The 12496-nt window shown below is 31.3% G+C and overlaps 2 protein-coding genes across 3 annotated transcripts; both read right to left on the bottom strand.

Moving 5' to 3' along the window:
* Positions 1-4398: 4398 nt before the first annotated feature.
* On the bottom strand, positions 4399-8574 carry LOC113392995 (myosin light chain alkali). 2 transcript variants are annotated; one of them, XM_026629679.2, is made up of 7 exons: positions 8357-8574; positions 8005-8032; positions 6725-6882; positions 6323-6473; positions 5899-5985; positions 5190-5259; positions 4399-4777 (listed from the first exon to the last, which is right to left on the bottom strand). In XM_026629679.2, the coding sequence occupies exons 1-6, from the start codon at positions 8357-8359 to the stop codon at positions 5234-5236; spliced, it is 453 nt and encodes a 150-aa protein (XP_026485464.1). In that variant the 5' UTR covers positions 8360-8574; the 3' UTR covers positions 4399-4777; positions 5190-5233. The 2 variants fall into 2 exon arrangements, with proteins under 2 accessions (XP_026485464.1, XP_026485463.1); XM_026629678.2 differs by lacking the exon at positions 5190-5259.
* Positions 8575-8767: 193 nt separating this feature from the next.
* On the bottom strand, positions 8768-11816 carry LOC113393112 (uncharacterized). Its single transcript, XM_026629824.2, has 9 exons — positions 11801-11816; positions 11463-11573; positions 10800-10961; positions 10642-10706; positions 9917-10279; positions 9757-9835; positions 9564-9685; positions 9121-9279; positions 8768-9041 (listed from the first exon to the last, which is right to left on the bottom strand). The coding sequence occupies exons 1-9, from the start codon at positions 11814-11816 to the stop codon at positions 8823-8825; spliced, it is 1296 nt and encodes a 431-aa protein (XP_026485609.2). The 3' UTR covers positions 8768-8822.
* Between the last annotated feature and the right edge of the window lie 680 nt (positions 11817-12496).

Genomic DNA, 12496 nt, shown 5'->3' with positions numbered 1-12496 from the left:
GCTAACTCAACATGCACAATTCCAGTTGTCACTCCAAATTAACATTTTTTAATCTAAAACATAAACACAGACATGCATTAAAGTAAAATTATTTATATTAATGTAATTATAATAAGAAATAGATCGTTTTAAAAAATATATATAAAAAATACAATAAATATATTTGAACTCGGTATGCGGAAAAAAGAATTCAAACCAAAATATAAAACAAAAACAACCGATGCGAAGGTAGTATGGACAATTCGTGGCGGTGTTTATCGATTTATGTAGTATATAAATTGTCGTAGTATTTTTTAATTTTAATTTTGTAGGTTTTAATGTTGTCACTAAAAAGATCTAAATCCGCCTCTTTGTAAATATTGTTATAAGTTTTCACAGCCCTATTTAAAGGGGCTGTTAAGCCTAAATTTGTTTTTGAAAACCGACATTTGAAAGTCGGTATATTGATAAGCCTTGCATTTTGTCTCGGAATAACTAATTTAATTTTAGTCAAAAGATCGGGACAGTCTATATTCCCTGATATTATTTTATGTAGAAAACACAAATCCATCATATCTCTGCGACTAGTAAGTGTACTCATCTTGTAATATTTTAACAATTTAGAGTAATCATTCAAATAATTCTTATTATTGTCTTTATAACACAAATACTTTAGAAACTTTTTCTGTACCCTTTCCAGTCTGTCATTATGAGTTTGATAAAACGGATTCCATGCAACTGACCAGTATTCTAACTTCTTATAAATGAGTTAAACAAAGTAACCATAGAGTTTGATATTATCTTGTACTCGTGGAAAATGTACTCGTCGAGAAATATTACCTATATTTTTGAGAAAGAAAAGTGATAACATTATCTATAATAAAAATTGTACAAACTTACTACAAATTCTATAATTAAAATTACACCATACTCAGATTCTTTTCTGTTATAAATTGTTATCTTATCTCAAACAAGATCTATATTGATATAATGTTGTTTGATAAAATGTGTGCTCACGAGCACAAAGACCTCATTACATGCGCCAACATCTACATTATACAATGAGCAACAACCACCCTCATAAAACTGTATAACTCGTAACCGTACTACTTGACGGTTACGGTTTTAGTTTTAATTCAAATGTTCGAAAACTGTTATAAAAAAATCAATAGATTATTATATAAGTAAACGTTTATAAACAATTTTGATCTACTTGGTAGTAGGGCTATGCGCGTGCCCCATACCCATACTACCCACACATCAGGGGTACAGCTAATATTAACGTTGGGAAATTAAATGTTTATATGTATAAACATCTAATTTCCCAACGTTAATATTTCTTACAATGCCTATGTTTATGGACGGTGGTGACCACATACCATTATTTACGGCAAATGGACTAAATGATGGTAAGTGGTCCGCCTACCAATTTGAAATAAAATAATAATAAAAAAAATACTTAACATTCAAATTTCAATCCATTCGTTTCAATTGCCTCGTTGGTCTGGAGGCTGTAGTAGCTATAGATTCCGTGATCCTGGCTTCAATCTCGGGTCGAGCAAGTAAAAAAACATACTGAGATTCCATCAAGAAATTCTTAGTAGCAGTCTGGAGTTGTTAAGTTGGCATTGCTAACATTCCCGTGTCTCAAAAAGCACTTATAGTCGTTGTTTCTACGGCTAAACTCTTTCCTGTCATTTGCAATCCCGTCGGATTATGAGTGTAAAGAAATAGAGAGCACTTGTGATTTCGCACATACTTATGCACTACTATATGATATAATAAGTCCCACGCAATTGGGCAGTTTCCTTGAGAATAAACACCATGATCGAAATCAGCCTGAAGGACATGATTACTGACATCCTTTTTTCAGACAAAATTGCTGAGTTTCTCTTCATTCATATAAACAAAAATATTTGTATTCGTGACTAATGTAAACGGAGGTATAAAATACGACATTCCCTTTCTAACGATCGTAGAGGGAAATAAGTAGGCGAAAGTAAGCAGCTAAAATTTTTTTTGTGAAACAAAGCATATCTTGTGTGGAGACAGTCGAGACGAATCGTCAAATCTGTTATCTTAACGCATACAAGCTCAAGCTGAGACAAATGCATCAGTGTACTAACAGTGTCTCTGTAAAACCCTTTCGCTGTGGATTAAGCACTAATCCTTCGCCTGTCCTACTTATGTGGTACAAATTGTTGGGTGTTGTATGTGGGAGAAATATGACGTAAATATGCGTATATTTAATATGTTTTAATAACTCCTCGCTTTGGCTTTTTAAGTTTATATTTACTATGTGCTCAGCGCTGCATAGCAAGGGTGAGCATTAAAGGGGCACGGGCACCCAATTCATGGTTCGTTTTAAAAACTTGTTTCATTAAAGCATATAGGGGAGTATAGGTGGAATAAAGAGTGGGAATTTCAACACAGTATATTATTTTTAATAATTATGCAGGAAAGGAGAATGTCGCGGTTTTTGCACCAGACTCGAAACATATTTTAGTCACATGGACGGTAAATAAATATACTTTGATTTGTAATCTTAACCATTTTTTTGTCTAACTAAACACTAACCTACGATACTAACCAACATTATAATACTATCTATTTCTGTGTGACGCATTATTATTAATACGCAGTATTAAGAATTTATTAGTATATAAAACTGTATTCGAGACGGTCTCGGCATAATCTATGATTCATTGTCACTATAGTAAGTAAATTAAGTATTTAAATATCGCTTGAGGTTTAACAAGTTTCCTTAAAATACTTTCCCTCAACGGTGGTTACAAATTGAATAATAAACACAAATTTAATTAAGCACATAAAAGCTCAGTTGTACATGCCTGGGCTTAAACGTGCAATCTTCGGTTAAGAACCACCAGTGTTGTAACCAATCACAGTGAATTAAGGAGTTTCAGTATCTAACTGTAATATAAAAATATTAAGAAACTTTTCATGGCGTTTGGTTAGGTTTAGGCTTCTCGCCGCCCACACGCTGAAATGTCGGACAATCTCCTCTCTATTATTCTAGATTATAGACTGTAATCGCACAATGTTTGCATATTTTTTGGGATATATAATCTGTACTATTAAATAACGTAAATATGTGAAAAATAACAGACAGATATTGTTGTGTCATTTTACATGACATAAAATTCTTAACTAAGATAATGAAATCTCCACATTTGATTGACTATTAGAAGCTAAGTCATCATCCCCCAAGCCTGGCCAAGATTCAATAAGGATAGGAAAACTGGAATCTTAAACAGAAAACTAGCAGTTGCCACGTGTTTTATGCACGCAGATTAGGCGATCCTGTAGATGTTACTCTTTAAGCCCTCGAAAGTATATTAGTAATATTAAAATTATATTTTTCTCCACATCATATGTCTCATACTTGGTGTTCTTAGTATTTATATTTTCTTATCTATTTATAGGGCCTACGATTGTTACATGTGTAGGATTACGTATTTGAATATATAATTATCAGTATAGTTATACACCATTTATGTTTAAGAGGCTGGCGAAAGATTTTATAAGTATTTTTTTAATCCCAAAGATAAGTAATAACTTTAATAAATTAGCCTCTAAGGACCGCGAATGTCATCGTGGAAATTATTTGGCGATGACCATTGCTTAAGCTTCGTTAAAAAAGTGTACCCTATACTATTTAATTTCCTCCTGCCAGACTTTGAAAGTAATTTTTGAAATATTTTTTAAAACGACATAAATGTACTTTATGATTTCTAGTTGTTTAATTTAAAATTTGTTTTGCACACATAACCTCTTGTTCTGATCTGTTAGAATATGGATAATCATGTTTACTGAAAATGTTTTCGAGCCATGTCGCTACGTGTTCAATTTCAAAAGACTGTGTTCTATAGTTCGATTATATCAACCAATTGGGATGATGTTTAGATTTCTAGAAGTGTCGAAGAAAATCCTTGGAGACGTTCCAATGTTCCCAAAGCAAAAAATCTAAGATTAGATAACACCAACAGAAATAATTATATTTATTTAAATAAGTATTTAACCATTTTTATCGGTTGTATTTTTGGCTTTGGTATAAATCATAATTCATCAAAAGTTTCAAGGGAATGGCGTTGTATCTTCCTACAGGACTGACGTGAATTGTGTAAAGCCTGAGTCTATGAAAAACCTAATAAAATAGTTCGCTAACAACTCGATAAAAAAATACTACTTTAAAGATAAAATCAATACACGATCGTTTATCACGTTGATTTTATATTAAGTGACTATTTTCTTTTTTAATTAATATGGACTGTAAAATATATGACTATATTTTCGGTTGATAAACAAAAACCTAAAGGATAATTCAAAGAATTAAGTATATTTTAGTCCTTACATATCTTTTGAATTTATTCTAGATTGACGAACATAACACAAGAAGAGTCGTTTTAATAGTTTATTACAAAATTACTTACGGTTTTTGTGTTTTGTCATTATAAACGTACTTATAAATAATAATAAAATTTAAAACACGTACAACGTGCATTTACAGTACTCTTTTTAATCTTAGTTTATTACGTAGAGTCATTGACAGATTGTACAAAATGTATTAAATTGTTGTTTCGTATAAAAAGGGGTATTCCGTAACGAAGGTGGTGTGTACGGCGATGCGATTTTGATGTAGTCGGGGCTGGCGCGGCGGCCGCGGTTTTTACGGGTCCGGGGGCTTAACCCTCTGCGGGCGCCGCCTCCGCAGCCGCCGGCGCTGCCGCCGGCTTTGCTTGAGAGCCCTGCCAACCCGCAACCATTTTTTTGAGGAAAGCTGTAAATCAGAAAAAAAAGTTAAGTACTGCTTTACAACCTCGAAGGGTATTTCTTAATGTTAAAATAGCTACATTATGTATATTTGCGAAACAAAATATTATTTATTATGTTTTAAACTATTTATATTTAAAAAAATAATCTACATAATGTAGCTGACTTTTTAAAACTTATTAGTAAATGTAGATCACGGAATAGAAAAAGTTAGAGACAGTATCATAGAAAGAGAAGCATTTAGATAGAAAGTAACGAACATCAGGTAACATTTAAAACATCGACACAATAGCACATAAAAGATTTGCTGAAAATAAAGATTTTTAAATAAAATTCAAATAAATGGAAACATATGTAAGCATTTTTGCACAAGAAGCGAGATTTGTTTTGCCCCAGCACCGCTACGGTATATAACTTACGATCTTGATCTTATAGCTAAAGATATGACGTTAATTGTGGTCCTCTACGCCATCACCTTCTTCAGGAATGCTGTAAACAATAAGTCAGACAAGGGTTCACACAGACGAACACAAACACAAATTTACTAAGGGGACTACAAAGAACTGTCCTTTCGATTTCCATAGGTATTTGTAGGAATATGATTATTTAAAATGGTATATATTACATCCGTTGACATTTTAAATAAGTAATGAAAAATTACTTCTTCATATTAGGTAGGTATATATTGGGTTAAATTCTAGTAGTACAGTCCAAAAGTACGTTTTGCTACAAAAAAGTAGTTTTTAATTTAATTTCATGCTTACTTTGAAATATACTCTACAATTATTTTTAAATACTATAATAATGAATAAAAAACAATGTCAAAAACCACCACTGCCACAACAATCGCTGTAATGGGGTCAAGTTAAGGTGAGCGGTAATTGTATAAGTATATAGTAAGGTAAGTATTAAATGTATATCAGTGTAACAAAATACCTAAATTCAGTATAATCAATTAATGACAGTCGAATTTTTATGTTGCTCTTTCATTTTATCATATTTTAATTTTGGAGTCACTTTTTTCTATCTTTATTTCTTTATGTATTCTTTTGATTTGTATGTTGTGATAAAGCAAAATCATCAGTGGATAAACAATGGCTGTTAAATAGTTAGCCAACTAATACTCACATGCGTATGGGATCATGCCGTCATCATCTTCAGGGTCCATGCAGTCCTTTGTGATTTCTGCGACTTCACTGTCCTCAAGCTTCTCACCTATTTATAGAAATATAAATATTTTATTTTGAATATCGGACGAACAATAGAAAAAAATGTTGGACGCATTTTATGCTATGCTAATTATGCCATATACCAAATATTTCCAATGCAATAAATGAATCGAAACGGTGTTCTACTTTAAAATTATCTAAATTTAGCAAATTAAAACGTGCATGTGTGCTCTGGCAAATTTCCAAAATATATTTAAATTGCTCTTCAATTCCATTTCAGAAAATAAAAGACAAATAAAAACTTATAAAAAATAATTCGACATTTAAAATCCTTGAAAGGATTACCTGTATATTATTTAATTTCCTAGTCTAAATTCATTTACCTAAGGCAAGAAGCGTGTGTGTGAGCTCAGCGCCAAGCATAAGGCCATTTTCGTTCTTGTCGTACAGCTTCAGACATTCCAAGAAGTCCTCATAGCAACCCTGGTCTTTGTCTTTCTTGCATTGGCTGTAGATGGGAAGGAACTCTTCGAGCTACGAAAGTATAAAGCGACATAAGTACTGTATTTTATTCTAGCTAGTAATATTTACTATTTCAATTACAATTAAGGAAAAATATTGTCGTCTTTCAGTTCAACAAATTATAAAAAAATAATATATAATATATGTTTCTTAAAAATTATGTGGCTAGGTATCTTTCTGTGAAGCACAAACATTTACATTAAACATTCTCTAGATATTTAGATAAATACTGTATCATAGATATGATGCGTATGAAATAGTACCGAAAGCATTTTCTCGCCCTTCTTCTTGGTGCCTCCGAGCTTTTCAATGGTAGCCAATGTGGGGTTAGAGTTGAGTGCCCTCAGGATGTCACCAAGGTTGAAGGCATCGACTTTGCCGCTGCCATCGAAGTCGTAGATGGAGAAGGCGAAAGATGCCCCTGATTAATAATAATAAAAGATTACGATGTATTTATTACATTAAAAAAATCTTGAAAATATATTTAAAAACAGTTATATTTTCTTGATATATTCATTTCCCAAATAAAGTTATTTATTATTGCATAAACAATAAATTCAATTTATATTGTATGTATGTACTGTAATGTAATGTAAGCGTATGTAACATACATAACAACTAAATATTTTTTTACGGTATCGCAATATTAACATAATCTAACATCGTGTATCAATGTTGAAGTCCTTTCTATCTAATAAATGTAATAGTTTTCTTAACATCCCATTTTAACTAAAAACAAGATAAATAAAACTTGAAAATATGTTAAATATTTTAAAACGCCATGGTTCAGGTGTCATAGTGGGCGGGCGTGGGCGAGTCAACGTTTTCGAACCTTTGCCTCCACATGTTCAAATTTGTTCAGTGTGGACCCATTAGTCACTGTCTAATTATAACTCAATTGTAGTTTATTCAGATACCGATATTCTATAATATTCTTTTTATCTAAAGAATCATTTTTAAACTCTTGAATGAGAAGTGATAATTATATGATTCGAATAAGTTATTTAAATTTTCAAGACCATTATAATTATTGAAACCTGCACTAAATTATTTGACCTTGATATTGACTTACTAAATAAAGTTGAAAATTGTAATGAAAATTCATTTACTAAAAAAAATTAATAATAAATTATATTCATATCGATTCCACTATAAAATGTTCAAAATGTTAAGAATTATAAGTATGGCGCTTTCGGTGAAATTCGAGCGCAGTTTCTCTGTTTGGGCGGGCGGTAAAGTTGGATCACGTGACGCAAGAGTTAAATTTGGAACGCAACGCTTGCGCATAGTGGCCGCACCACTGCTGCCGATATCTCATAGCAACGCGAACCTTTTATGAGAACCATTCTATACATAGATTTACGATTATGTTTCTCCTAAAAATGTCTTCATAATAAAACATTGAAAACTCAGTAAAATTGACAAATTATATAGTAAATTAAAAATATTAAAGTGTAGTTATCCATAGTCAATTATTAAAAAAGAAATTAGACAAGATTTATTATTTTTATGTAAATAGAAATAAAAAAGTAGAAGTACTCACTTTCAACTTCGTTCTTGCTGAGGTCGCTCTGAAAATTATCAAAAACATTTTGTTACTTTTAATTCATAAGCATGATGTAGGGTAGTGTAAAGGTGTTGTAAATCGGATTACATCACAACACTGAAAATGACTATCTGGTCGGTAGGTAAGGAACTTAATTTTTCCACTATTTATTAGCACATCACTGACTTATATTTTGTTAAATTTTCTGTGCTGAAACGTAAGGCTTCCGGTCTGCGGAATTAAGCACTTAGCGTCAACGCGAATAGTATTGCACTTGTTATATTTTCATCCCATTTTCAACAGCACTGAACTCCTTGTCACAATTTCACTTCTTTTAGATATAACTCACCATTTTGTGTGGTGTTAGTCGGTTCCCTCCCGGTCTTCACTGGCAGACGTTTAGACAAGAAGTGGGGCTCGGCAACTTTTCGCCGGACTGTTTTAACTGACTCAGATGGCGCTCTCGTTTGGATATTTGAGATTTAGCCCAGGAATCCGCAACCGTTCTATTTTCAGCGGAGTTGAACCGTGCCGACGGTATCTTCAGACACTACATGGGCTACTAAGCGAGAAAGAGACATGAAGCTTTTCTCGATACGTAGTTACTCCTATTGTAAATCTACATTTACGCTATTTCGATCTAATGTACATCATATATATACGTCAGGAATCGAAGGTGTCCGTACACCAATGCAGTTACGGCATAAAAGGTGTGACACTGGTGACAAATGATAAGGCAAACTCATATAAGCATATTTTTTATTAATAATAGTTAATATATTGTAATAAATATCAACTTTTGTTAATCAATTAAATCAAAATTCATCGTTTTCGTTGACATTCATCTTGAAGTCAAAATCTTTCCAATGAGAAGAATGAACAAGAGCTTCGTTGACAGTATTAAACTTCCAAACGACTGATCTTGAAGGAGAAGGTGTGCTTAAATTTCGGTGGTCAAGAAGACTAGCCGCTCGACGACGAGTATCGGGCGACAGAGGACATAGACCTCGAACCGAACCGCACACACGAGGTCCCTGGAATATGTTACAATTATACTGACCGGTTCAAAATACAGAAATAAAACAATTAATAGTAAAACAAAAAAAATTTTACTTTGCGTTTTCCAAACAGTTTTTTACGCCATAGCCATCCACTTAAGCATGATAAAAGTTTCGCTCCCTGATTCCGACAGCGGTGCACAATATTACCCTTTCGAGAACTAGTACCGCTATTCGATACACCAGATACAGCTTTTAATTCCTTTGTTGATTCCTTAAAATTCAAAAGTTGTCATGTACAAAATACAAATCTTTATGTATGATCTAATCACCTGTGCAGATTATTAGAATAATAATATTCTTAAATATATTTCTTTGTTTATTGTTAATAAATAACACAAAATAGATATGTCCAATTCACGAAACAGAATCTCAAAATCCAAATTCTACCCGAACAAAGGTTAACAAATTTATCAAATAATGTAATATATGACATCTTTTAACGTTTTTGTTTTTCTCTTCATGAATATTTGTAAGAGTAAAATAAGTTATATATACCTCATGACTAATTACGTTGTCTTTAGAAGCGCTGACAGTTATTAAATCTATTTCCTCCAAAGAAGCTACCTTCGAATCTTGTAAGATAGGCTCGTCCTCTTCCGAATTTTGATCATAATCACCTAAAAAAATAATTAAATTTACTTTATAAATTCTAGCTCACTATTTGTGTTTTTTTTTAAATAGCACTTACGATTCATAGTTAAGAATGCATTTTCGTACAATGCAAGATCATTGTTATCCATATTTTCTATAGTTTCATTTAGATTGCACTGTAATTGTCATAAAATTAAAAAGTGTCAAGATTTTGTACTTTAATCATATAAATTTTAATTAAGGATGAGTAAATGTACCGTCAATTCTTTACTTGTAGAATTTTGGACATCGTCCAGTAGTTTGTTATCATTAGTTTTGTCATAATCACATTTAAAAAAATCGTAATCTTTAGGGGTTTCAGTGAAAAGAGCATCGTTTAAAAACGAGTAACTTGAATTTTCTTCACTCTTCACTTCGAAAGTATTTGATTGATCTTGAAAGTTTTGTTGCTTGCATTCGATATTATTTTTATTAGTTTCTGTTAAAAATTCTTCAGATCTACTATTTCTGTTTTCCATGACATATTGTGTATCGGTAATAATTACATGCTCGACATTACTCATGTCAAATAGATGGTTTATAAACATTGATGTGGATTTACGCAATTCATAAGGCCCTCTCTAAAAAAAATAAAAGTTGTTATGTATTACTTTAGGCGAAAACTTAACTGGTTAATTCAAATATGTATACAGATATATTGAAAAAAAAAAATTGTAATATTTCCAAAATAAAATAAAATACTTTAGATCATTTTTTATCAAATTTATATAAATATTTCATGACAATTTGAGAGGTGAAACAATGAATTTAAGTATCACTGAACAAATTATCTAAAAGTATAATTTCTAATTGTCAACATATCAGGGTGTAATATAAGTAATAGTTTTGTATTCCCATTTAAAGAAAAGAACTATAGACATTTAAGAAACAAGCATTTTAGTTGGATATCAGCCAACGTATAAGATAATATCATTTTACTTACCACTTCCAACTCTTCATCACCTTGACCCATCAAACTAGCTTCGTTTCTAGATTGTGTGATCATATCTGTCAAATGATGACAAGTTATTTTGTGATTGATTAGTTCTTCTATTTATCAAAATTAGAAGTGTCTACAATGTTTAAGAAATGGGTACATACTTTCTATCTTTTGAGGTGTTGAAGTAACTACAGTATTTTCTTGATTCTCGTACTCACTGTCATCTTTTGAAACAACAAAAGTTAGTTCATCATTGTAAGTCTCATCCCACCGATGGTTTCGATTTTTTTTCAGACTTGATATACAATATCTCCATGGCTGACCTGGAATAATGTTTAACAACTTAAGTTTTTCATACCAATATTTTAAACATGTAGATATGTATGTTATAACAATACAGGGCGGCGACACATCTTTACTATATAAATCTGTAGTCTGTCTGTATGTCCCGCTATAATTCAAGAACAGTCGAACCAATCTTTATAAAAATTGGTATACAGTAAAAACATATGATAGCGCAAATGGTAGGCTATATATATGTATATCTATGTTACTATATAAATCTGTAGTCTCTCTGTACACGCAATTTTTTTGTCGAATTTCATCAAATATTCATTTTATGACTCTTTTTCTATGATCTTATATGTTCAATAAATATATTCAAAATAAAAAAGTATGGCTTCCATTTATAATAATAATTATTATTATTATACATAACTAATTTTAAATAATTTTTAAAACGTCCAGCGAAGCAGGCGAGTAACAGCTAGTAAATCATAAAATCTTTCTAATTTTTAAAATAATATGATCAATTGTGCACTAACCAGAATCTTTAGCATTATTTACTATAATACAGGCCTCTTCTAAAACCTGGGTAACAAGATGGACAGCTAATAAATCAGCTAATCGAGTATCGCTAGATGCATCTTCATTATCTAAAATACACATTATACATATTAATGTTAACAACGTGGTTATTTATTTCGGCTCATTTACATATACGGTATCCGTGCTTATCGTGTGCAACGTGCGCCAGTAACGCGTAAGATGTAATCTATAAAAATCTATAAATAGAAAATAATGTACAGGGCGAATAATATTCATTATTAAAAAAGGAGATTCTTCTTTCATCTACAATTAAAATTAAATTAATATTACAAACCGTCTTTATTCGTCATTTTTCAGTTTTATATTTGTGATTGATAGGTACTTTAAATTATAATTATAAAATGTCACGAAAAATAAAAGCTATATTTCGGCCAGACTTAATATAAATAAAAGTAATTATTTATTTGTAAAAAAAAATATTAGAATTAAAAGGAGATCGACTTAAAATTTGTTAATCAAAAAAATAAAACTTGAAACAATATATCCTGTATATATGAATACTTTTCATAACAAAATAATATTAAGACATTTTTAAAAATTTAACAGCATAATATAAAAAAGGAATAAAAGGGGTAAAGGTAGGTATATCCTTATGTGAAATATTATTTTCCGATTTTCTATACACATTCTATAATATTGAATTATGTTCTACGTAACTAATCACCGGGACGAAGTTTACATAAAGAGCATTATTCATTCAAAAACACCGTCGCTATTTCTGTAACGCCCAGCCAATCGCTATAGTATTCTTTAGCCTCGAACTATTTTAGCCAGTTTCTCGATTGTACTGTGGAAAATCTATGTATAATATGTTTATAAGTATGCGTTGCTTATAAGAGAGTGACAGTTTAGCTCATGAAAAAAATGGGGTGAAGTTTTCATTTGTATGTCAAATTAGTCCAGTTTGATTCCTTTTTGTCCAGGAGGACATCGTCCTCCATCCCTTAAAGGATGACAAAAAGTATAAGGT

This window comes from Vanessa tameamea, chromosome 12 (genome assembly GCF_037043105.1).
Source record: "Vanessa tameamea isolate UH-Manoa-2023 chromosome 12, ilVanTame1 primary haplotype, whole genome shotgun sequence".
Taxonomy (NCBI): Eukaryota; Metazoa; Arthropoda; class Insecta; order Lepidoptera; family Nymphalidae; genus Vanessa; species Vanessa tameamea.
Note: the sequence above shows the minus strand (reverse complement) of the source record. Positions and strands in the feature narration are given on the sequence as shown.

Bases quoted from the DNA above. Each gene is read 5' to 3' on its own strand.
- LOC113392995 (XM_026629678.2), bottom strand. The intron at 6,883-8,004 runs GTGAGTACTTCT...ATTATTAATCAG, and splicing joins CAGCAAGAACGAAGTTGAAA to GGGCATCTTTCGCCTTCTCC. The intron at 4,778-5,898 runs GTGAGTATTAGT...TCTGATTTACAG, and splicing joins CGGCATGATCCCATACGCAT to CTTTCCTCAAAAAAATGGTT.
- LOC113393112 (XM_026629824.2), bottom strand. The intron at 10,280-10,641 runs GTAAGTAAAATG...TATTTTTTTTAG, and splicing joins GTGATGAAGAGTTGGAAGTG to AGAGGGCCTTATGAATTGCG. The intron at 9,836-9,916 runs GTACATTTACTC...TGACAATTACAG, and splicing joins CTACAAGTAAAGAATTGACG to TGCAATCTAAATGAAACTAT.